Source organism: Daucus carota, chromosome 9 (genome assembly GCF_001625215.2).
Source record: "Daucus carota subsp. sativus chromosome 9, DH1 v3.0, whole genome shotgun sequence".
NCBI classification, from domain to species: Eukaryota; Viridiplantae; Streptophyta; class Magnoliopsida; order Apiales; family Apiaceae; genus Daucus; species Daucus carota.
In genome coordinates, this window is record NC_030389.2 from 6673347 (window position 1) to 6698368 (window position 25022).

A 25022-nucleotide genomic window follows, 5' to 3' on the forward strand; every position below is an offset into this window, starting at 1 on the left:
TTGATATATTATCATAAGATTGTCATAAAAATAGTTATTGTCATAAGATTGGAGCGAGAGCATTGGAGGCCATTGGAAAGCACTGTAAATCGCTTGCAGGGTGCTTGAACACGCATCCATTAGATATGCGTGGAAAGCATGTACAGAAGGACATGGCTCATGCCATTGCCACTACCATGACAAAGCTTAAGCACCTCGAGCTGACTTACATTCGTCTTGATAAAAAACTAGTTTCCTAGAGATCATCTGTAATTGTCTAAATCTTGAGGTTATCGTCGTGCTTGGGCGTGGGGATTCCGAAAAACAAAAAACTTTCTCAAATTGAAATGTCAACTAAAAAGAAATTGCGAGAAGTGTTAGGGTCTATTTGGGAGTGCGGTGAAAAATTGTTATGCGGTCAGAAAAAGTGCTGGTAAAAAAAGTGTTGTTGTGAAAATTAGATAACTGTTTGGTAATATTTTTGATATTTGCTTATATTAAGTTATAATATAAAAAAAATATTTTTTGTTGTGAGGTTTGATAGTGAAATTTGTAACATCTTCCTGCAAAAGCTGAAAGCAGCTTTTTCCAAAAGCATGGGAGGACCTGCTTTTTCTAAAAGCAGCTTTTCAGTCAAAAGCTGCTGTTCTGAAAAGCTGCTTTGAAATATACCAAACAGTTTTTCACCTGCTTTTCAGCAAAAAGCTGCTGTTGCTGTCTGCAACAGCAACCCCAAACAGTACCTTAATGTTTCTCCAGGGGAATAGTTGTTAACTACTATATAGGATTGCATAAGTACTACTATAAAGGAGCTAGAAAAATGGAGTTGTGGTGTACAGAGAAAACAACATGAAATTAAGATCAAAGTCGGAGAATGAGATTGATCTGTCTTTAACACTAATAAAAAGCATCTTACAATGTTTTATTGAGCTCTATATATATGAAAATCAGGACGAACCGCCAAAGCAAATCTGAAGACCATTTCCTCCAATTGCTGCAGTTAAACATTGGTATCCACACGACTCTAGCTCAGCTTTTACCTTGTCAACAATTGTCTTGGATAAAACTGAAGCAAATAGTTAAGTAAACAGAAGTTAAAATAATACAAGTCCAATATGATTTTGACAATAAAATCATGTGCTAAATGATTTTAGTCAGGGATAGGTACAAGGCCTGGAAATAGTAACATTTAAATCCCTGAACTATGAATCCAAACACATAGTATTTACGTGGTTTAAGTAAAAGAGACCTTAAACGAGTTTTGATTTAATTATAATATATGGATGGAAGAAATATCCTATTCTCCAGTGCGGGATTTAATCAGTATTGTATGACACAGTGGAGTATGATCCTCAGATGAGTTTCTATGTTCTGCACTCCTATTGTTCAAATCAACCACAACTCTCTATACCAGTACTTCACATGTAATTGTCAAATTGTTTTCATATAAAATTCAGCAATATAGTCTGTCGTCGGTCCAACTCTTGCATGAAAATCAATCAATTACATGTATATTTGAATGTCCGTAAACATAGTTAATTCTTTGATAGGGACCAATCCCAACTTGTGCTGTGAAAAGTTTGTAGATACATAAGAAAGGGAATAAAAGCTAAGCAGTGAGACTAGGATAAGAACCAATGGTATTGATCAATGCAGTAGTCTAGGTTTTAAAAGGAAGAACGAGATGACAGGCTAAGACTCGTTAAGTACTTGTTAATTGAATGTGAGAATAAAACTATAAGCATGAAAGTGGATAATGAAATTATACTATTGCAGATATAAAAGCATTTTGAAACATAAAGTGCAAGACTAGCTTTCATAAGAGTGAAAATGGATACTTGTGGGCAGCAGTGTCAGAACGCAGCCTCCACCACCAGCTCCTGTCAATTTTGTAGAAAGCTTATATTTCAACGTTGTTCGGATAACAGTTTCTATAGAAGCGTGGCTGACACCCATACACTGGAGCAATCCCTGATTCATCTCCATCAATTCTTCTAATATCACTTCTTTTTCAGTTATGGCAATTTCATCGACAGCAGGGGATTCAATTATAGTAGCCAGTTTGTTGCTAATGGAATCAACAGCATTAAACACAGCAGTCATAGCATCTGGATGCCTGAGTTTTCTCTCAGCAACACTAGCAACTAATGCTTTTGTATTCCTCCCTACTTTTGTGTTAGTTATTAGCATTTTAAGCAGCATGCTTGACTTGATGCGTGTCAAAGCACCTGATCTGAACTTGATCATGTTTCCTGTTACACAAAAATCAATGTCCTATTTTCGTTAAATGAAAGAACGAAAGCTCTGTGTTTGATATGACTTGTTCTTGGGAGTGTAGATGCATTTTATAGAATTCACTGAATTTCATATATGTTAATGACGCCCTAAGTCCGTGTCATCCATCAGATTCTTCTGTTTCCCGGACTAGTATCTTGTTGCAATATATTTTACAGAAGAGAAGAGTTGAAGAAGGAAATATAATTAGTTCATGACCTTAGTGATTAGCGAAGGTATCCCTCGCGAATTTATCAAGCAAAAAATTTGATGAACATGTAATGGCAACCATATTAACTAAAAAGAGCCATGTTTATCTGAAAAAGGCATATTAGGGAGTTTTGAAGTTTGAAGTACTTAAAAAATTTTCAGTTCGCATATAGATATCTTCCAAATATTTATGCATCATTTTTCCATATAAGAAAGGGTCCTATTCATTAGTAGTGACCTTCAAAAGATCGGTGATAATATACTTTGATTAGCTCGAATAACCCTCTATATTATTCATCAGATCGTAATATTGTATTCATCTTCTAGAGCTATGCTTTGCTTATTCTAAAAATTGTCAAATTTCATTTATTAGAAGTTATATCTAAAAAAAAAGGTCAAGCCAGCAAGCCTAAAAGCTTTCAGTAATAATAGAACAAATTATGCATTGCTAAGTGCTAACACCCCACATATACAACATGCAAGAAAGCATCTAACATATGAAGATTACCCCTATATAGATATCTTATAATGCAACTAGTGGTTTAAATATCACATACCAAATGTGCTAACAGTATTGTCTATCCCTGATGGCTTCCCATGGATTAACCTTTCACCTTCAAATGCCCATTTATTCACCAAGTCCAGCTCATTATCCCCAAACGTAAACCAACCTTTGTTGTTAAGATCCAGATTTACGGTACCTGACAGAGCAATAAAGACAGCTGACAAGGAAACACAGAATGATGCAGATGAACCCAGGCCTGATCCAAGAGGAAGCTCAGAAGTTATAATGACCTTTGCTGGCTTAAATCTGGCATGTGAAGTGAACTACATTTTAATATATGGAGAATAAAATGTAATGTAATTGACGTTAATATTATATGTACCCTAATATACAGGTATACAGCCAAAGAAAAGCAGTCACTCCAGCAGCAAGACCAATTTTTGCCTCTGGAATATTATGCTCTCTAACTAGAGCTGCAATTATCCTGAAACTCTCCGGTGAGCAAGCTGTGGGTGACAAAGGAATGCAGCCACTGTCTACAGGAAATGTTTTCTTTAATTTTTTAACTGACCACGAGAATTCTAGATCCAAGTCTTTCAGTTCAAGTTTTAGTGTATCGTCATTATCTGCTAGAAAAGAACATCAATGATTAAAGTAAATTTATTCGCAGATGTAACTGAAAAGAAAAAAGAAAGAGGACAGCTGATAAACATATTGATGAATTAATAGCATAAATCCAAGCTTAGTTGCCCTTAGAATTCTAGTCCTCGTACTCATACGGGTCTAATATACATTTTTAGTATTTGTAGTGGTAGATTAGAATTATGGGAGTATATGCAAGTAGAAACCTCTGATTGCACGGCTAAACATTGTGATAAGATGTGAATGAAATTATTGCCAATGTCAAATTTAATGGTAAGGCATACAACATCAATATACAGAGGAAAATTTCTTTAACATATCTCCTTAACAAGGAATCATTAAAATAATATATACAAACTTTAATAAGCTCTTAACATCCAATATTCTGACAGTCCAGTTTCAACCACTGTGGAACTAAAATTACAGAGATATCTTTATTGTCAATATAAAAGGCAGGAAAAGAAAATATATACCCAAAACATCAAAATAATACTGTAGCACTGCATATTTCTTACTCTATCAATGAATGATTTTCTGCTTATTATACACACACACACACACACATATATGTCATTGCTCAAAGAAGAACACCTTTAGAATAAGAACAAAGAAGAATACTATAGAATCTCATCTAAAATTTGAATTAGATTCTAATTTCAAGTTAATTAACCTTTCGTCTTGAATAATAATAGGATCTAACATGTTTAACAATAAATATGGATCAAAAATAACATGATTCTATATAAAATTCATCGTGTAAAAATTCTATTCTGGATTCTATTAAATTTCATATTAATATTTTAGATGAGCTTGGATGCTAGATGTCTTATAGGATATATATAGGCAATTGGTCAAATACAAATCACTAAAATACAAACTAAAATACTAACCAAGGAGAACCACCCCTAAACAACATCATCCACCCTATATATGTCAACCCCCACCTAGGGTCCAACCCAGTGTCGTTAAAATCGCGATTAATCACGCAATTAATCGCACTTCACGAGTAGGCGAAGGTTCTGCGAGTTGCGTTAGAGCGATTTAGCGCGATTATGAAATTGGCTAAAAATCGTGCTTAACTCGCGATTACTCACAGAAACTCGCACAAAAAAGCGCATAGCGTTTTCCAAATAAATGCCAGAGATAATATGCATTGTTGATGGCATATATATATCGGTTTTTCTATGGTGTGCCCAAGGGCACACACTAAGCACTAAATTTTATGAGTTTGGTGCATTCTTATTGGTCATGTAATCATAAATATGGATGGCCCCCTGCATTTACACCAAACTCCACCAATCAAAATCCACTAAACCCATCAAATTTAGTGCTTAATGTGTGCCCTTGGGCACACACTAGAAAGACCCTATATATATATCATTATGTAATTACATACCACCACTTTAACACCTAAATTATCACATACTGCCATCAAATACCAAATCAGTCTATTCTCTTTAGCTATACTAGTCCTCCTTACCCCAAAATGCGATATCTTGGCTGCTTATCACCCGCGCCGAATTCCAAACTATCCGAAGTTCAGATACACAAATGTCAAAAAGGGGCAACCAGTCCTAAGCTACCAACCATTACCACAACCTCAAAAAGCACTTTCCAAGCACATAAACAACCGGGTCTAAATCAAACACCTTTAAAAACCAAGAACTCAACAACACAACATAAATACCCAAAATCACCAAATGGGTTTCTTCCCCGCATAATTTTAACCAAACCCAATTCAGCCTAATCCATGTGATCACATAAAACTAGTAAAATCAACTAAAAATTTGTAAAAACAGGCACACGAGAAAAGCTTGTATCTTTGTACCTGAAAGAGGTGGGAAGTGCAGAGATGCATAAGTGTAGAGATCAATGGAGGCAGCCACGGCCGTTGATCCGTGAACGACGGCGTGTTCTCCGGCGAGGATGATTTTTCCGGGAGCTCTTGCCCTCACCTCCATGGATATTGTTTAAGATTGGATTGATACAAAATGTATTGCGTGTGTATTTAATAATGTGGTGAAGTAGAAGTAGTTGAGAAGAAAAACGTTAAATGTGAGCATCCATGAGATATACACATCATGTAAATTGTAAACGTTCAAGACATAGATCCTCGGTTTTGGTTGTTCTTTTTAATGATTTTGAAGCGGGGGGCTCAGTATTAAAAACACAAATATGCTCATCAAAATATGTATTTTCTGATAAAAATATTAGTGTTTTGATTTTAATTTAAAATATTTAAAAATAATATTTTTAATTATATGGTCCAAATAAAAAAACATGGAAAAGGTGAATGAACTAAGAGGAGGAGAGAGTGCTTCTTTTAATATAATTTTATCATTATTAATAAGATTTAGTTTGATAAAATAAGGTTTTCTCTGTCTAAATAAAAGGGAAAAAAATGGAGTGAAAATTTTAAGAAGAAAAACAATATATGAAAAGAAAATACTACCAAGCTGATAGAAGGGTTCAAATTTTTGTGAGGAAACATGATTAAAAAAAAAGAATAAAGATTTTCTTTATATAAATCAAATTTCTAATTTAAATAATTTAAAAATGAAATAGAATTTTTTATAAAATTTTCAAATTCATCTAAATAAGAGTACAATATAATAACTAAATTTCATCCTAATTATATTTCCTTCTCAGAGAACAGAATCTTGGCTCAGCATATTGCTCAGACAAACACTCCATTGTTGACCAGAGTGAATAAAAAAAAAATAAGACTACTGTCTACTGTGTTATTTTCATGTGGTGACAAAAACTGTTGTATCTTCCTCGGAGGCTATTCTTACCGGAAAAGTCATGTGGTTATTCTTGTCGGAATAAGTTATGTGTGATTATAAATTATAATAATATTAAATATATATTTAAGTGAAAGGTTCATTTTTTTTCAAAAATATTCTCAGAAATAGTTCACATAAATTAGGGCCGGGAGTAAGTAATTTATGTCTTGTTTCAATTTCTGTTAGTTAATAAAATAACTGAGATCATAAAGTAACCAAATGTCACAATTTGCATACAAAATGTACACTGAATTTACAATGCAGGTTCCTAGGAAAATCCTAAGCAGGACAGGACAGGGTGTCCTGTAATACGCGTTTTGAAAAATTTACAATATATATTTTGTCATGGACACGAGGCCCAAATTCAATGGTTGCCAACTCAATTTTAACTGCTGCTTAATTGCTCAGCAATTTCAACCTGCTCTTGGATGGTTTCATAAAGAGACTCCACAAAATTTAGTAAAAATCCATCACAACCATGTTTTGCTACCAAGGAAACTGACACAGGAAGATCATTATGAGTTCCTAAAGGAATGCTAACCTGCAAATCAAAACAATATCTAAAAACAAAGTACATTAGAATTATAAGCTTTGAGAGAAAACAAACCTGACCCCGAAGATACCTGGCAAAATCCAGATAATGCTGCTATTGATAAAAAGCTAAAATAACTCCTGTCGCGAAATGACTTTGATGAAGCTAGTGCTTCCGATTGTAGCTTTGGAGGAGGCCCAGTAACAGTAGGAATGGCAAGGATGTCACGATCCTGTGAAAATCTCAATTATTACTTTGGCATGCATAGAAAAGACTTATAAGCTTCTATTTGACTTCCTTTCGGATCCAAATGAAGTATGTGATTCACAGTCATGTAGCAATGTGAATTTTCAATCTTTTATTTAAGTGCCAATATCAGTACGAACTTAAATATATTTCTCGTGTGCAACTACACCAACTTGGCATCTGAATACTTGCAATTAAGTTTGTGTTTGCACTTGTGCCTCTTCTTGTCTATTTGTGTGAGAGTGAGAGACTAACCCCTAAGAGTGCATTCAGAGCATCACGGAACTCGGTCTTAACTGAGTGGCAATGTTCAATATCTTTTTCTGTTGTTCTCAGGGCTCCCTGTACACGTTCTGACATTCTTGGTTCAAAATCAGGGTTGACAGTTCTGACCCATTCACCATGATTATTCTTGAGCTCGTACCTACATTTTGAAAAAAAATGGGATAGGGATTGGGAGTCAAAAAGGGAATATATGATTTCTCAAAAAGACCATTATCAAACATGTATATTCCCAATTACAGAATTGTATGAGAATAAAGATTGATTCAAGTGCACCTTACAAGCAGACGCATTGAGTACGAAAGAGATACCAAACATTCTGTATCATAATCTTGATTTCCAATGTGATTATACTGAAAATGCTTTAAACTTGGAACATTGTTTACAATGTATTCGTCAAGTCTAACATTCTTCAGAACATCACCTACATTAGCATACAAGGAAGACCAATGTTTAATAAAAAAAACATAATACAAAGAAAGGAGAGATGTAGTCACTGACATAAGATAGTATCTTTACATGTATTGGCTAACACCTCAAAGTAAAAACAAAATTTATCAGTAGTCTACAGATGTCAACTTATACTCGAACAGAAGGGTGTCAATATATATAACCTATTACCTCCGAGTAACTTGTTTACTGAATTGACAAGAACTCCTGCTACCCGATTGCTTGGAAGGTTGACAAGATTAAAACAATCTTCAGCAATAATAACATGGGATGGTCTCACAGGATCCATGGGAGGAACTTGCAACAGTATGCATCCAACCCGGTTCAATAACACAGGATCCCTAGCAAACCATCCTGTGAAATGATAGCCCTTGTGGGATTACTTTCCAAGCATCAAAGTATTGTGATATCTAATACAATTGTTTCCAGACTTTCTCTTTTCCAGTTTAACAAAAATCTGGCTTCCTGTAGTTTACTAGTATTGTCCTTTTATTAATACAAAGTGGAAACAAATTTTGTTTTTTCTTGTTGTAATTAAAAGCAACTTTTTGGTTGTTTTTTAATTCTGATAGTGATCCAAAAATAATATATGAGGACTTCTTCATTTATAATTTTTAGTGTATAATTGTATATGGAGCAAGATATATTACTTCACTTTTGTAACGCATGATTATGTCACCTGACCCGCTACTTGCAAAACTGTGTACACTAATGCTAAATTCATGTGCACCTTGATCTAGCTTTATATATGTGTACTAATAAGTATAAGAGTTAAGGTTAAGCTGTTCAGCATACTCACCAACAGTATCAAAACTCTGTGCCATGGGAATAACACCGGTAGTTTCAATAACTCCATGAGAAGGCCGAAATCCAAAAATCCCACAATACGATGCAGGAATTCTTACACTTCCTCCAGTATCAGTACCTAGGCCGTTGGACTTCACATCAGTTAATTCATATGTCAAAATGATATACATATATATTAGAATGATAAAATCTTACCCAAAGAGAAATCAACAATTCCAGCTCCAACTACAACAGCAGATCCACTAGATGATCCTCCAGGTACCCGATCTGGTGCACATGGATTGGTCGGTGTTCCATAATATTTGTTTTCTCCACTTACTCTGATATAAAGATACTATCAGTATACACTTTTTGAGCATATTGAACATCCTAGATCTATATTTTTAGTGTAAACTCAAAGTCTGAAAACTTTTTACAAGCTCAGGGAAGCCATGTGATATGCATTCTCTATTATTGATTTACTCTAGCATTGAATATCATTTGTTTTCAATATTTTACAATTCAGTAAGCTTCAAAATCAGATAAACAACACGAAATTTGGTTATTTAAAACTAATATTCTCAACATTACACAATTTTGGGTACAATGAAGCGTATCAAAGTAATCCTTGAACACCGATGATTTGCATCATTCTATGTGGGCAAGTACTAGAGAAGCTCGACTGTAAAATCACACACTAGATATGGAAGAAAGAACGAAACTGGAGTATGAATCAGATATCATGTGGAGATGCAAGTCTACCCATATGCCATTTCGTCAAGGACAGTCTTGCCAACACATGTTGCACCTGCTCTTAATAGAGCCGTTATAACTGGGGCAGTTGATGTAGCTGCTGAATGTGTGCGAACCCAATCTGGGTTTCCAAAACCAGTCACATATCCGTCCACATCAAATCTGATATCAAAATTTCATTTACAGTGATAAGAAATACTTTCCCTTGAAAAAACATTTCCCATTACCCAAAAGTAGATTATATTTTTTCAATCAACCAAAAGGGTCAGATGAATTCTAATTTTGGCGAATGAAAAAAAGCATAAACCAAAATGTGCTATATCCATCAAGAAGATTACCGAAAGACTATGCAGAGGAAAATCTCAAGATTACATTTAACAATAACTAAAAGTCTAAACCACTGAGCATCTCCAATGGTAAAAGCCCTTAGCTAAAATTATCTAGGTAGGATCTATATGGTATCTAGCTGACACTTTTAGAGTCCAACCCTCTATCCCCTTAGCAAAAAATATAGTCAACCATGTTTCGTTGGTTATATTACTATATTTGTCGAACCAAGGGAGCCCATAGGTATAGTTTTACATAAGCATAATTATATATAATCCCATTGGAGTATATATTGGTCCCCTAGGAGATGCTCTTATAATCCTGTTGGAGTATAAATCAAACCCTAGGAGATGCTCTTATAATTTAAACATACAATATATGCAGAACTGGGATTCAATCATAAATTTCAAGAATTTGACTGCTTAAATATCTGAGCTTGAAGTGAGCTTGTGTGTGCTACTCCTACAAAAAACTATTTAGTTCTACACTCGATTCTTTAATTATACCCACAACTTGTGAGGTTTAATCCCAACCCATTCCTATAAAGTAACAGAAAACATCATAACATATGATCCTATGGGTTATATTACAGGGAAAGCTAGAGGTGTCAAATTGGGTACAAAATGACACGTGTCATATATTTATCGGTTATAACTTAAATAATAATAAATAGACCCCCTCTATATGCATTAATCTCCCTAATCAAATCATTCCAAACTGTCACGTCACCGGTGTCACATTATTTTGTAACAAATTTTGTATCCAATTTGGTACTTGTAGCACTACTACTCTATATTACAGATTAGGTTTTGGATAAGAAACTAAAGATATGGTCCATAGATTCTTTACAAAAGTAAGTTTAAGAACAACTCCAACTTAGATAAGTTGACTTGTCCCAAGCTCCATTTTCCTAGACAAACTTTTACTCCAACAGAATCACACAGACATAAAAATTTACAAAGAGAACCAAGTTGATCAGACATGCAAATAAAAAGTTAGGTGAGTACTTGCATATCTTTGACAGCAAAGGTGAGACCATTTAAAGGAAGTTCTTGAGTAGAAAGAGATGGAGGAAGCTTCAATATGAACTTCTCTATGAAAGCTCCATACTGTGATAATTTTGCCATGTTCTGATATTCTCTCTGTTCCTCACATCCAGGAGGCCTTTTCTTTTTAGTGAATTTCCCTAGACTGCACGTGTGTGTGTTTTACACAAACCACACGTCTGGTCTAGTGAATTATTTCTTAAATTAAAGAAATTATTGATGGAATGAAGATGCAGATAAACTACAGTTTTTTAAATAATTAAACGAATTAAAACATTTTTTTATAAAAAATTGCCAATTTACTCAAAAAATTTCCTACAGATTTATTTATTTATTTTAAAGTTATTAAACATCCTTTAAATTAAATTTTCAAATTTGAAAAAGTTGAGTAAAGGAATAACAAGCTTAAAATAATTGTTTGCAATTATCTTTAATCCCATATAAAGAATATTCAATAATGATGGTATAAAAATTAATATACTACATCCTAACAAGTACTTCTAGAACACAACACCCGAAGCTTGATGGAACCCGATTTCTTTTTCCAAAGGCATATACTGCACTTTATATGTACAGATTATATATATGATCCAAAATTAAATATACAGTACCTGTATTTGCACCAGAAAACAAAACAATTTGTACAGTTACAAATTGAACAAGTAACCTTTACATGAGCATAAGCTACAAGCAAGGCATTCATTTCCTCTCTACATTGCGAAGCTTATCATTTATCATTCAAAGTCATCATCATTGAACAGACTCAAGGAGGGCACTACAGGAACATTTTCATGAATCTCATCATGATCATCATCAGGGGTTATTTTATCATTTTTCCAACCCAGATGTTGGATGTAAACTTTATCGTAGGCTTCAATATTAAGACCTGAAGCTAAAAAGAGCTCCAGTTCTTCTACAAACCTATTTGTTCTGCCTGTCAAGAAAGGTTCTGCTGCTTGTGAAACCATAGCCTTGAACTCTTCCCGTTTTGTTCCCGGTGAATCTCCAGGAGCTGTTTTCTTACTTCTGAAACAAGTGGAAGCCTGTTGTCATAGTGAAGCCATAAAGTAATACACTTGCACCGACTTCTCACTACATTATTCATTTTCAAAATCTTCAGTTTCTTCTATACTAATTAAATTAAGTTAAAACATAGGAACAATCTCAACACAACCCTAGTTTTGTTTCCTACGATCTAGTAATTACAGGATCAAAGCAATTTTCAACTCTATTATTTTGCCTGTCCAAGCATCTGCATAAGTCTTCTTTTAAAGTCATCTCTCCTGCAATTTAAAAGAATAAGAAAGGTACCTTCCCAGGGAGTCGATGATTCCATGCAAGTGGTGAGCTATGATATCAACATCTTCCTCCTGCAAAACCAGTTCAAAATACTGTTGGAGTGTATTTAGAGGAACTCCCAACTCTTCTTATTTCACAGTATCAGCATTGATGTCTTGTTATGTAAAAGTACTAGTTTACAGTAGTGATACACACTTTAATAATGTATCCAACGAGAGCTGTCTCATACATACATGTGTATATATGCCCACATACAGTTGTGCACATGATTGCAGGGTTAACACATCATATTTTCAATCTTTCCAATGACAATCTCAAGGAAAACAAATTCTATTGATAGATGCCAGAATAAGTGTCATACTAATTTATAATGCTCAAAACAGTATTACACAATCATGATGAACATATACCAGCTTATTCCAGTAAAAGAGATATGCCTAAAACTATACAATCTATGATGACACACTATGACTAGTTTAATCTATTATTTTTTTAATTTCAGTTATAGGTGGCTAATATAAAAGACGAAGCTTGAAGATATACACAGGAGTTGACTAATAGTGACTCCCTAACTCCATCAACCTTTGCACGCTGCTGCATATTAACTCAATCCTGAGTTCTATTACAAAGCACCAAAATTTAGGTGGATTAAGAGGTAACTCTTAAATTGTACTAATGCATTGAGGAAAAGGAGAAATAATATCTCCTGGTAATCTTATACGTTAAAATCTGCCTTAATTTATAAGTTGAAATATGAAAATCAGCCATTTTCTGCTTTTTATATGAGCTATCTAAACTTCAAATTCATAAATCCGCCCCTGATTTTCATACTATGTAACCTCCCCTAATTTTATTTTATGTTTATAGCTGCATTTGGGGGGGGGGGGGGGGGGGGAGTTTGCGATTTGGATCCTTAGTCTCACATGTAGATCATCCGGATGCGAGAGAAATAAGAGTGTATTTGAGCAAGAAAGTTACTTCAAACATTCTTTTTAATAAGCCTCTTCAACAAGTCTTATTATTTGTTCCGAATCTTTGCACTTTGACTATGTAGCTTAATAATAGCAAGAAAAGAAACCGACTTGAACAACAGTTTTTGTTAAGAACAATAAAGCTTTGAGGCGGTATGAACTTTGTGACACCACTGACCCATTTTGGTAACCGAAATTGACGAAAGAAATAAATGGTTGGTTGCAAAGCTTGACGGAGAAGATGATAAAGACGAGGATAAGTATGTTTTCTTCCGATTAACTATACAAACAATGTTGTTGTTGCTTCTGGAGCCAGAGAGCCTCGTTACTCTACTAAGAAGTTAAAACTGAATATATCAAGTCCTAAATACCAGAGAAGTTAAAAGATAGAATGGCTTCCGGATCATCATCTAAATGGTGGTGAACTCGTTCAGAAAAACGATAAAGATGTGTAATTTATTAAGGATCTGAAGTGTAACATAATTGTACAGAAAATAATTTTGTAAAAATATTGATGAAGATGAAGATTACTACTGACTTAGCTCTGCAATTTTTTGTTATTTTCACTTAAAGTCATGCTAGACTTTGAATCTATGAGCTGAATTTGGTTGTGGTCAGGATTAACCGGTAGAATATTATACATTTATATGTTAAACGAATTATTTTATTATTAGATATCTCAGTACTTATACTAAAACATGTCACACGTATTACTTACACTTTCTTATATACTTTCCTTTGGGAATAAAATATCTATTGATTATTCTTGAGAATTGAGATCCATATAATTTTTCCAATAATTCTTGTTTTCATAAACTGTCCAGCATCAAATGGGTATTAGAGCCAAAAATTTATTGTTCAACGAGTTTCCTGTTAATCCTTCTTTTTAGTGTTCATCGCACATAAACTCTAACAGCCTTCAATCACCTACACTGCAACACCACCACAACACCACTGAACCACCAGCGTTTCACCCAACAGAATCTAATCGCTGCCAGTAATACCCATTTCCCAATCATTGATTGCAACCCAACCTGACCCCGAATCCCTGATTCTCAAATTCAACTACACTGGACCCTAGACCCAACCTTTAGACACCCCTCAATTGCAAATCTTAAACCCTAACTCCACACAAGTATACCAATTTACTAGACCAGAAGCAACGGGAATCAAGGAGAGCTGGAGAGGTCAGAAAATCTAGAAATATATACTACCCGTTAAGGTTAGTATCTCAGTATTTTATACTGAAACATGTTAGAAAGATATTAGACATAAGACATATTAGTTACACTTGATTATATACTTTTTTCTTAGGAATAAAATATCTATTGATTATTCTTGCAATTTATATATCTCAATTGTTGCTATAGTTATTATTTTCATATATTGCCTTGCATCAGGTTGTTTTATCCTTTATAACAATTTAGTTTTGCTTATAAATCTATTATTATGTAAAAATTATATTGCTGTACATTACATACCATCTAGGCATCCTCGTATGTATCATTACTTCTCTTTGATGCATTTGAGCTCAACCTTTGCACTTTGCGCGTTTAACAACATTGTGATCAAACGATTCAAATCATCAGAACACACTTTCTATGCTATATTATTAAGCCGAAACATTAAAAGTTTTGGTCGGGCATTTGGGCCTACCACTTCACGGACTTCTTTATTTTAAAACTTATTAAATTGGGCCAAATCTACTTTACTTTCAGTATTTTAAAGATATTGTAATCTAAACACATCTCTTGAACCTTTTTAAAACTATATTTTGACGGGCCTAATTAATAAAAAATTATATTAACAGACTGCTATGCACCCTGTAGACCCACCAGTATTGATCACGTATGCAAGGAGGCCCAAAGGAAGGAATGGACAGGAAGCCCAAACAAAGACTGCTCCAGCCCAAGGAAAGACCTAATACTAGAAGGGTAGTCTAGTCATTTATGTAATGAAGTTGGTGAAGAGATATTAATAGGGTGAGGAGGAGAGACTAGGGTTTTATGCGTATTGTTGTGTGAAGTTTACATTCAGGAGAGAGCCACCTCTCGAAAGTGGAGCTGTAATCACTATAATATTGCCGTATTATCTATATATATAGTTGAAACTACAGCAAATTGGTATCAGAGCGAGGTTTAATCATGGGTGCGCCACCTACAAACCAGTTTCGCATTGAGCAATTGGAACAGGGCATGGTGGATCTGAGGGCGGCGATGGCCGCGCAAGTCGCAGAGGCTATCACTACGGCCTCTCGTAGCATGCAGAGCTCTTTAATTGACCACCTCACACTAACCATGGACCAAACAGTGCAGCGTTTGGAAAGCCGCATCGAAAAATCTCGTGAGGAACAAGAGCAGTTCCAAGCGGAGATCCGCTCCACAATCTCTTCTCTGAAAACGTCCGGATCCACACCCGGAGGGGGTAGCTCAGTGGGTCCCCATGGATTTAGGTCGGGTCGGAATGGTGGGTCTGGGTCGAATCGTAGCAACGAAAATTTTGGGGGAAATTGGAAGGTTAAGAAGTTAGATCTGCCTATTTTTACGGGTACGAACCCTGATGGTTGGATTCTCCGGGCGGAGAGGTATTTTCAGTTCTATCGTTTGGGAGAGGAAGAAACATTAGAAGCTGCGGTGGTGTCGTTGGACGGGGATGCGCTTCTTTGGTATCAATGGGAACATGGACGACGACCCATACGAAACTGGGCAGAGTTGAAAGGTATGCTCCTTCGGCAGTTCCGACCTACATCCTCCGGCAGTCTCCAAGAGCAATGGCTCCATCACCAGCAGACAGAGGGGGTAATTGAGTATCGTCGTCGATTTATCGAACTTATGGCTCCTCTCACTGGGGTACCTGAAGAAATTGGGTTAGCCCAATTCATCAATGGGCTAAAAGCTGATATTAAGGCCGAAGTACGAGTTCTAGGCCCCCTCAATTTGGACCATGCAATGGAGCTGGCTGTTAAAGTCGAGGAGAAGCTCAGGACCAGTGCATCGCGCAAGTTCGCGGGACACACAGTAAGCTCTACGAATACAGGTAACTCTTATGCCTCAACTTTTCATTCTCAAGCTAGTTTTCCGGGATCTGGTAGTCGGTCTATGTCTGTATTTTCCCAGTCAGCATCATCACCCTCCTCCCCATCTGTTAAGAATTCTGGTGGAACCTTGGGGGCTAAACCATTAGGGGAGTTTAGGAAATTGAATGATAAAGAGTTACAGGCGAAAAGAGAGAAGGGGGAATGTTTCAGGTGTGATGAGAAATGGTCCATTGGACACAGATGCAAGCGAAAAGAGCTTAGCGTGATTTTGATGCAGGGGGAAGATGGGGATGATGAACCAGAGGAGACCCTTGAGACTGTTTTGGGGTGCCCTGTAGGAGAAGAGGAACCTCCATTAATTCAGTCAGCAATATCTCTGAATTCAGTTGTGGGAATCTCGAGTCCGAAAACACTCAAATTAACTGGAGAGATTAAGGGTAGCAAGGTTGTGGTGATGATTGACCCCGGTGCCACGCACAATTTTATTTCGAGTACGGCTGCTAAACAGTTGGGGTTATTGGTGACAGCCACTGAAGGGTTTGGGGTTTCTCTTGGCAACGGGGAGACAGTGAAAGGAGAGGGGGAGTGCAGAGCCGTAGTGTTACAATTACCCTCCATCACAGTGATAGAAGACTTCTTACCATTGGAATTGGGGAACTCGGATGTTATACTTGGTGTACAGTGGTTGGAAAAGTTGGGTACAATCTCCATTAATTGGAAAACTCAGACTCTCAAATTCATGGTTGGAGGGCGGAATGTCACTTTGAAAGGCGAACCGGCGTTGGGGAGGTCGTTAATTTCGTTGAAAGCAATGTTGAAAACAATACGTAAAGAAGGGACTGGATATTTGGTGGAATTTAACCAATTGGCAGCAGTGGAGCAGCCCAAACAGCAGGATGAAGGACCTGTAGTGCCTGAATTTTTACAACCTATATTGAGCCAGTATGACCATGTATTCCATATGCCTCAAGGATTACCACCAGCACAAGGTCACGAGCACAGCATCACCCTCAAAGAGGGCACTGACCCTGTTAGTGTGAGACCATATCGCTATTCACAGGCTCAGAAAAGTGAAATAGAATCCCTCATTACTGATATGCTCCGAGCAGGTATAATTCAACCGTCCAACAGCCCATTTTCAAGCCCTGTAATTCTGGTTAAGAAGGACGGATCGTGGCGTTTTTGCGTGGATTATCGAGCCTTGAATAAGGCCACTGTGGCAGACAAATATCCTATTCTCGTAATTGACGAGTTGTTAGATGAACTCCATGGTGCTACGGTGTTTTCAAAATTAGATCTCAAGTCGGGTTACCACCAGATTCGGGTCACAGCTGCCGATGTCCCGAAAACAGCATTTCGCACCCACGAAGGCCATTATGAATTTCTTGTGATGCCCTTCGGGCTAATGAACGCCCCGGTTACCTTCCAAGGTCTAATGAACATTGTGTTTAAACCCTTCCTGCGACGATTCGTGCTTGTATTTTTGATGACATATTGGTCTATAGCCGGGATATGGAACAACACCAGCAGCACTTAGCCACAGTCCTGCAAACTCTGGACCAACATCAGTTATATGCGAATTGGAAAAAGTGTGAATTTGGCCAACTCCGCTTATCGTACTTGGGTCATGTTGTCTCTAGCCAAGGAGTAGCAGTCGAGGATAGTAAAATACAGGCCATGCTGAAATGGCCAATTCCGCAGAATTTAAAGGAGCTGCGTTCATTCCTCGGACTTACAGGCTATTATCGGAAATTTATTGCTCGTTATGCTGCCATTGCCCAGCCCTTAACCGATCAGATGAAAAAGGATCAGTATCATTGGACAGAAGAGGCCACCACAGCTTTTGAATCATTAAAAACTGCCCTAACACATGCTCCAGTTCTAGCTATGCCGGATTTTTGTAAAGCATTCGAAGTGGAAACTGATGCTTCGGGTTATGGCTTAGGTGCGGTGCTAATCCAAGAAGGCCACCCGATAGTGTATTTTAGCAAGGTTCTAGGATCTCGGGGACGCTTGAAGTCTATTTACGAGAAAGAACTAATGGCCATCGTCTTGGCTGTTCTCAAGTGGCGACACTACTTATTTGGCAGGAGATTCACAGTCCGAACCGATCAGCAAAGTCTGAAGTTTTTGTTGGAGCAAAGAGAGATAGGGCCTGAATATCAGCACTGGGTTAGTAAGCTGATGGGATACAACTTCGAGATTCAGTACAGGCCAGGGGCTTCCAACAGGGTTGCAAATGCCCTATCTAGGCAACAGGCCCCACCAACTGAACTTTGTACACTGTTAACAGTCCGTGGATTGGTATGGGAGGAGGTACAGAAATCAATTCAGGGTGACCCTTTTATCACTAAACTCATGGCAGATATACAAGAAGGTAAAGCGGTTCCTCAAGGGTACCGAATCGAGCATGAGGTATTGAAGTACAATGGGAGGTTGGTTATACCCAGCAATTGCAAGCTTACGTTAGAGTTGCTGAGGGAATATCATGACTCTCCCATGGGAGGGCATTCTGGAGAGCTTAAAACTTACCAACGTATAGCAGCTGAGTGGTTTTGGCCTAAAATGCGCCAAATGGTTAGCCGTTATGTTCAGGAGTGTGTGGTCTGCCAACATGCTAAGTCGTCCTCTCTTAGTCCAGCTGGCCTCCTCAGTCCACTGCCTATTCCTTCCACTGTTTGGGATGAAATCTCGATGGATTTCATCGAGGGACTACCCACCTCCGGCGGGGTTAATTCTGTCCTAGTTGTTGTCGACCGGCTCACTAAGTATGCACATTTCTTGCCTCTTCGCCACCCGTTTACTGCTCAAACTGTAGCCTCGGTGTTTGTGAAAGAGATCGTTCGTTTACATGGGTTTCCAACGGCAATTGTGTCCAACAGGGACAAGGTCTTTTTAAGTTTGTTTTGGAAAGAAGTTTTCAAACTGCAAGGCACCACCCTTAATCGCAGTAGTGCGTACCATCCACAATCCGATGGACAAACGGAAGTGGTTAATAAATGTGTTGAAACCTACTTGTGATGTTTCATTAATGGCAGGCCTAAAACTTGGGCAACTTGGCTGCCATGGGCTGAGTTGTGGTATAACACATCACATCACACCTCCACTGGCTACACCCCTTTCAAGGCACTCTATGGACGCGACCCTCCTACTATCGTCAAGTTCATTCCTGGCAGTACGGTTTTATCTTCTCTAGAAGACCAATTGCAAGAACGTGATGCAATTTTAGATGACTTAAAGGCTCAACTGGTGAGAGCCCAGCAGCGAATGAAATTTTATGAGGATGCTTCGCGTCGAGAAGTGGAATTCAACCCAGGAGACTATGTGTATCTCAAACTGCAGCCGTATCGGCAGAATTCTGTGACTCGTCGTACCTGTGCTAAGCTTGCTGCACGCTATTACGGGCCGTTTAAGGTCCTAGAGCGAATCGGGACGGTGGCTTATAAGTTGGAGCTGCCACCTTACTCTCGTATCCACCCAGTGTTTCACGTGTCGCAATTGAAACGGGTCTATGGATCCCCAACGGCTCTTCCAGTGCTTCCACCCAACATCAGTGATACATTGGTCTGGGAAGGCCGTCCAGAGCGGGTGTTAGGGGTCAGGCAGGCTAAACAAGATGCAGACATGGAAGTCTTGATCAAATGGGAAGGATTACCTGAATTTGAAGCCACTTGGGAGCAGTTCAATTATCTGGATGAGCTATTTCCTTCTTTCCACCTTGAGGACAAGGTGGCAGTGTGGGTGGCGGGTAATGCTATGCACCCTGTAGACCCACCAGTATTGATCACGTATGCAAGGAGGCCCAAAGGAAGGAATGGACAGGAAGCCCAAACAAAGACTGCTCCAGCCCAAGGAAAGACCTAATACTAGAAGGGTAGTCTAGTCATTTATGTAATGAAGTTGGTGAAGAGATATTAATAGGGTGAGGAGGAGAGACTAGGGTTTTATGCGTATTGTTGTGTGAAGTTTACATTCAGGAGAGAGCCACCTCTCGAAAGTGGAGCTGTAATCACTATAATATTGCCGTATTATCTATATATATAGCTGAAACTACAGCACAAACCTACTAAAAATATATTAATCCAAGTTTATTCATAAGCCTATTATTCTATTTATAAATTTGAAACACATAATTCTAATACAAATACATTCTTAAACAAAGCAAATACATTCTTAAACAAAGTATAATATAAACAAAAACTCTAATTTTCAAATATAAATAATGAGAGAACAAATATTAAGAATCACCCGTGCATCACACGGGATATAAACTAGTATATATATATTGAAGCTACTAATACCTAAGTTCTGGATTAACAACTCAATTAAACTTCCTATAGTTTTTGTATTTTTAATAATGTTTTTTTAATTAAAGAGGTGCAGGATTAAAGGTAATCACAAATAACTATTACTACTCAAAAGCATGCATAAATACCACGAATTGCCACAATATTATGCATTACAAGGTGTAAAGTGTAGCTCCATGCTTGCACATTGTTCTGAATGGCTTGCAACCAACATTTTAATATTGTCGGTTAAAATATTTAGTAATAGTTGAGGACGTTACTTCAATTTGTAAACTAGTATATCCTTGTCCTCTTTTGGGTTAAGTGATTACTTTTATCTCATGCAGTGTATTAAATACAGGGAATATACAACATAACATAACATTCTATATTCGTGATACAACATAGTCATGATACTTAATCAAGGGGAACAGAACTCGGGCATTTAAGAACAACCAAATGATAGAGATGACAATAATAAATAAAGGTATACAGAGATAGATACTAACGAACTAGTGAACCTGAGTTAAAGCTTGAAGTTCCCTCCTCAACCAGTTAAACAGAAACAGATTCTTCTGAACATATTTGTTAGACTTCCAATACAGTGAAACACTGAATTTCTCATTTAATATACCTATTCAAAGTCAATTTATTATAAATGTAAAATTGCTCTCTAACTTTGATCATATATAATTTTAATTCTCCAATACAGAGACAACACGTTGTATAATGTATAAATGATGAGCAGTACCTGGTTCTACGTAGTAGCACTGCAATCTATATTTGTGAACATCAGAAAAGAAGGCACTGCAACCATTAAGAATGATGAAAAGCACATTCAGAAACTACTTAATAAGTAAATATATATGCAATAAAACATAATAAAAATCAATATATTAATACATCCAAAAAGTGGTGAATCTCTCCACCTATTTCCAACATTCTGATCAAAGTACTGTTTATGAAAAGAGATTCCATCGAACCCATGTATGAGAGAAAAGTTTTCAGTCTGCACATTGAACACAGTTAGGAAAGGACACAAATGACCGTGTATAATATTGTTATACCATCTAAATCTTTATTACTCGTACTGAAGGTTTGATAAACACGATATGAGTTTGGATATAGTAGTATATTAGAAGAGGATGCTGCCTTTTAGCAGATATCACATATTTATTTAACACGAGTCTCAAAGTTTCCCAGCCCAACTCAAAGTACCTAGCCCCAAAACCTTGCTTTCGTGTAAGATTTTAAGGTGCAGCATATTCAATTGTAAGGAACTCTATATTTCACAACTACGGAGATGCAGAAACACCATCATATCATCTACTATATGATACTAGCCTAAGATCTAACAAGACCTCCAAATTTTCTTTAGATATACTCATAAATTAGTATAGGTTATGCAGAAGTACATAATATCTCTATTTTTTTACACCTTGTCTTTGTAAAATACCTAGGGATCAGTGCCTTTTTACCGAGTCCCATTCTATAGGTTGCAACAAAATTCAAAACAATCAGAGTCCGTCATAGATCTAGCCATCTACGAATTAAAACCTCTATTAAACACAAGATATTTTTTATATTGTTTTGCACAAATTCTTAACATGTTATGTTTGTTGGATGAAATAGAACATTCATGAGCAGGAGTAAGTTTGGCCATTCTATGCATTATTACACATAATTTTCGTTCCTTCCATCATTTCACATTACAAGTTTAACTTCAGCTACATTCTCTCCATTTTACAAAAGAATGCACAATTTTCAGGTTTCACGCAATCATCTAAGTACATGACTAGAAGGCAATATCAACCCACCCACCCCCCCCACCCCCCCACCCCCACCCCCCACCCCCAACATCGCAACATATCTTTCACTATATAATTTTTGCTATACAAATGGAAAACATTGCAGATGCCACTATCAATCGAAACTTGCACATCCATAGTTCTTAATATATTTCATTTCATTCTAACTATTCTATTTCAACCTACCAAATTCAAATAAAAATTATATACGTACAAGCAATGAAGCACAGGCCAATTTAAATTCCATGTGTAGAAGGTCATAAAAGCATAGAGCATTTACTACTGTAGAATGATCCAACACAGATGGTTTATAAATAATAATATAAGCAAATGAACTTAAATTATTTGTTCATCTAGAATAGCTAAACGAGGAAGGTACACAACTATGCTCACTTTCCTTTTATTCTTTAATTATGCAAGACATGAACCCAGCACTAGTCATGTGGTCTTGACTGCAAAAACAATATCAATATATATACCTGGGCCTTCACTCCAGATGCAACATATAATTATATCAGTACAGACTACAGAATCACACAGCATGAAATAGAGTAATGTCTACAAATCACATAATCAATTCATTGCTGATCAATTTCTAACATATAATTGCTTGAATTTTTTCAAGAAGAAACCGTTTACAGCAATACAACTATTTCTTTGGGCAGAAAGAGCACATCAAATTTCCACAATTTAGTATAAGAGTGGGAATTTTTATAAGGGTCGCATATGACCTTGCAAAGAGGGCACTTCACAGAAGAAGGTGGCTTAGAATGCCTGCCAGCAACCACTTGTGACCAACGCAAGATACAATTGTAGCAAAACTTATCTGCAAGTAATAGTAGTAAACAATCAAAAAGAACTAAAGAAAAAAACACAAAACACACGATTACAGTACAACACTAGTAAACACGGCTCTAACGTATATACTAAAAACCAAAACGTCTATTACCAAAAGGAGCAGTTAGCTGCTTAAAATTCTCCCCTATGGCTCGAAGAGGGCCTCTATTATAAAATAGTTCCAAACACCCCTCAACAATTATTGAAAACCCCAAATAAAAACCCATAATTTAGGTACTAGTTCAAACGAAAATCAGACAACCAACCGTGAGCACCTTTTTCTATGCTGTGTTCCGCGAAAATTGTTACTAAAATTATCCAACACCTAAAATTACAAGCTCTCCCGCATAACTAATAATTTAAACGTGACACATATTTACGCAAATCTTCAAATGAGAACCCGAGGACCACGAAAGTCGAAACCATAAGTTGTTTGCACCTACTCTATGCTTTATTTCCCCAAGTTTGTTACCAAAATTAAATTCGAAACTAAAACAAGAACTAATTGCTCTAATGTCATCATCTAAACTAAACGAATTGTTCATAAAACCTAACTTTACACAGAAATGTACACACAAAAGCATAGTTACATACACATATACATACAGAAACAAAGTGATAAAAGGGAGACGTACGGAAACACTTGTCTAGATAGGATTCATTCTGGAAAGGTCCGATGCAGATAGGGCAAGTGTTTGAACTACCGGAAGATCCGCCGTCATTATCGCCGTCGCCGTGATTCTCCATCGTCGCCGGTGGGTTTTTTCACGAGTACCCCTCCATAAGTATATTTAAGTGGGTTTTATATCAAACTGGTCACAGGTTACGTAAAAATATATCAGTTGACCCATCCATTCATATGTGACTCATTTAAGCTATCATAAACCAAATATATAGGTGGTGTTTGGCCACGGCTTTTAAGCCAACTTCCGGGCTTATAAGTTAGAAGCACTTATTTCATATTGTTTGTGTAATAAGTCAAGAAGCACTTATAAAAAGCTGAGAATGCTAGCTTTTGTTTCAGGACTTCTGCTTATTTCCCAAACACTTTAATCACTTATAAGTCTTAACTTGCTTCTAACTTATATTTCACTTATTTACTTTAAGCAAGAAGCACTTATTTTAAGCTCAGCCAAACGGCCCCATAGTATCATTTTACCCACAGCACTATTTATACCTCTTTACTTAATCATTTATCAAAAATTAACCGTTTAACTTTTTACTACAAAACCACTTCGAGTACCTTCGTAATTGTATCTGGTATTTATCAAAATAATTTGAAAATTTATAAAGCAACATAACTAGGGTGATCATATAAATATATTTTTATAGCTATATATATTTTTAACTACGTAGTTACGTTATTTTAGAAATTCCCAAATTATTTTGATAAATACTAGAGACAATCATGAAAGTACTCGAAGTGGTTTTGCAACAAAAAGTTAAACGGTTAATTTTTGATAAATAATTTAAGTAAAGAGGTATAAATAGTGATGGGAGTAAAATGATATATATTTGGTTTACAGTGGCTTAAATGAGTTACAGATGAGATGGGTGGGTCAATTGATATATTTTGACGTAACTGGTGGCCAGTTTGATATAAAACCCATATTTAAGTACCCGGGTTTTCGTTAAAACAAAAAATGGGAAAATTGATTTTTTTGCCACCCAATTTATTATGTTTTTAGAAACTTACCACTCAATTAAATTTTTTTTCCTTTTAGTCACTAGAGTTAGGTTTGGATTTGTTTGTAGTCACTAACTTAGGTTCGGACATGATTATTAGCATTGTGATAATTTGTTGTAACATCATTAATACATAGCGATAGTATATAATATTTTGATAATGTGACGTATGTTTATATCCTTATATATAGCAATAATAACATAAAAGAGGTGATAAAATAATATTTTAAATCATGAAAAATCATAATTAGAATTTTAGAAATAAATTAAATCATCAATA

At 36.4% G+C, this 25022-nt stretch overlaps 3 protein-coding genes across 10 annotated transcripts; all 3 read right to left on the minus strand.

The window, feature by feature from the left end:
- Window positions 1-813: 813 nt before the first annotated feature.
- LOC108200591 (mevalonate kinase) lies at window positions 814-5747 on the minus strand. 2 transcript variants are annotated; one of them, XM_017368800.2, is made up of 5 exons: window positions 5439-5747; window positions 3351-3597; window positions 3021-3274; window positions 1818-2231; window positions 814-1045 (listed from the first exon to the last, which is right to left on the minus strand). In XM_017368800.2, the coding sequence occupies exons 1-5, from the start codon at window positions 5569-5571 to the stop codon at window positions 927-929; spliced, it is 1167 nt and encodes a 388-aa protein (XP_017224289.1). In that variant the 5' UTR covers window positions 5572-5747; the 3' UTR covers window positions 814-926. The 2 variants fall into 2 exon arrangements, with proteins under 2 accessions (XP_017224289.1, XP_017224290.1); XM_017368801.2 differs by having other exon boundaries at window positions 3351-3594; window positions 5439-5714.
- Window positions 5748-6565: 818 nt separating this feature from the next.
- LOC108201847 (amidase 1) lies at window positions 6566-11080 on the minus strand. 2 transcript variants are annotated; one of them, XM_017370170.2, is made up of 9 exons: window positions 10780-11080; window positions 9455-9607; window positions 8909-9033; window positions 8706-8831; window positions 8078-8260; window positions 7733-7880; window positions 7430-7598; window positions 7020-7160; window positions 6566-6937 (listed from the first exon to the last, which is right to left on the minus strand). In XM_017370170.2, exons 1-9 carry the CDS (start codon window positions 10809-10811, stop codon window positions 6782-6784), a joined length of 1233 nt encoding a protein of 410 aa, XP_017225659.1. In that variant the 5' UTR covers window positions 10812-11080; the 3' UTR covers window positions 6566-6781. The 2 variants fall into 2 exon arrangements, with proteins under 2 accessions (XP_017225659.1, XP_017225657.1); XM_017370168.2 differs by having other exon boundaries at window positions 6569-6937; window positions 10784-11075.
- A 149-nt stretch (window positions 11081-11229) lies between these two features.
- On the minus strand, window positions 11230-23914 carry LOC108203111 (uncharacterized). Of its 6 annotated transcripts, none has more exons than XM_017371854.2 (7): window positions 23692-23914; window positions 22951-23045; window positions 21341-21420; window positions 21163-21218; window positions 20933-21045; window positions 12130-12188; window positions 11230-11844 (listed from the first exon to the last, which is right to left on the minus strand). In XM_017371854.2, the coding sequence occupies exons 1-7, from the start codon at window positions 23801-23803 to the stop codon at window positions 11553-11555; spliced, it is 807 nt and encodes a 268-aa protein (XP_017227343.1). In that variant the 5' UTR covers window positions 23804-23914; the 3' UTR covers window positions 11230-11552. The 6 variants fall into 6 exon arrangements, with proteins under 6 accessions (XP_017227343.1, XP_063940626.1, XP_017227344.1 ...); XM_064084556.1 differs by having other exon boundaries at window positions 11230-11841; window positions 12130-12209; window positions 23692-23885; XM_017371855.2 differs by having other exon boundaries at window positions 11230-11841; window positions 23692-23883.
- Window positions 23915-25022: the final 1108 nt, after the last annotated feature.

Excerpts from the sequence above, each read along its gene's own strand:
- LOC108200591 (XM_017368800.2), bottom strand. The coding sequence starts at position 5,571 with ATGGAGGTGAGGGCAAGAGCTCCCGGAAAAATCATCCTCGCCGGAGAA. Across the intron at positions 3,275-3,350 it reads CTGTATACCTGTATATTAGG|ATTTAAGCCAGCAAAGGTCA; the intron begins GTACATATAATA and ends TTCACATGCCAG. Across the intron at positions 2,232-3,020 it reads CAATACTGTTAGCACATTTG|GAAACATGATCAAGTTCAGA; the intron begins GTATGTGATATT and ends TTTGTGTAACAG.
- LOC108201847 (XM_017370168.2), bottom strand. The coding sequence starts at position 10,899 with ATGGCAAAATTATCACAGTATGGAGCTTTCATAGAGAAGTTCATATTG. Across the intron at positions 8,261-8,705 it reads ACAGAGTTTTGATACTGTTG|GATGGTTTGCTAGGGATCCT; the intron begins GTGAGTATGCTG and ends ATCATTTCACAG. Across the intron at positions 7,161-7,429 it reads CTCTGAATGCACTCTTAGGG|GATCGTGACATCCTTGCCAT; the intron begins GTTAGTCTCTCA and ends AGATTTTCACAG.
- LOC108203111 (XM_064084555.1), bottom strand. The coding sequence starts at position 23,803 with ATGGAGAATCACGGCGACGGCGATAATGACGGCGGATCTTCCGGTAGT. Across the intron at positions 23,046-23,691 it reads CTATCTAGACAAGTGTTTCC|ATAAGTTTTGCTACAATTGT; the intron begins GTACGTCTCCCT and ends TATTACTTGCAG. Across the intron at positions 21,219-21,340 it reads GATCAGAATGTTGGAAATAG|TGCCTTCTTTTCTGATGTTC; the intron begins GTGGAGAGATTC and ends TAATGGTTGCAG.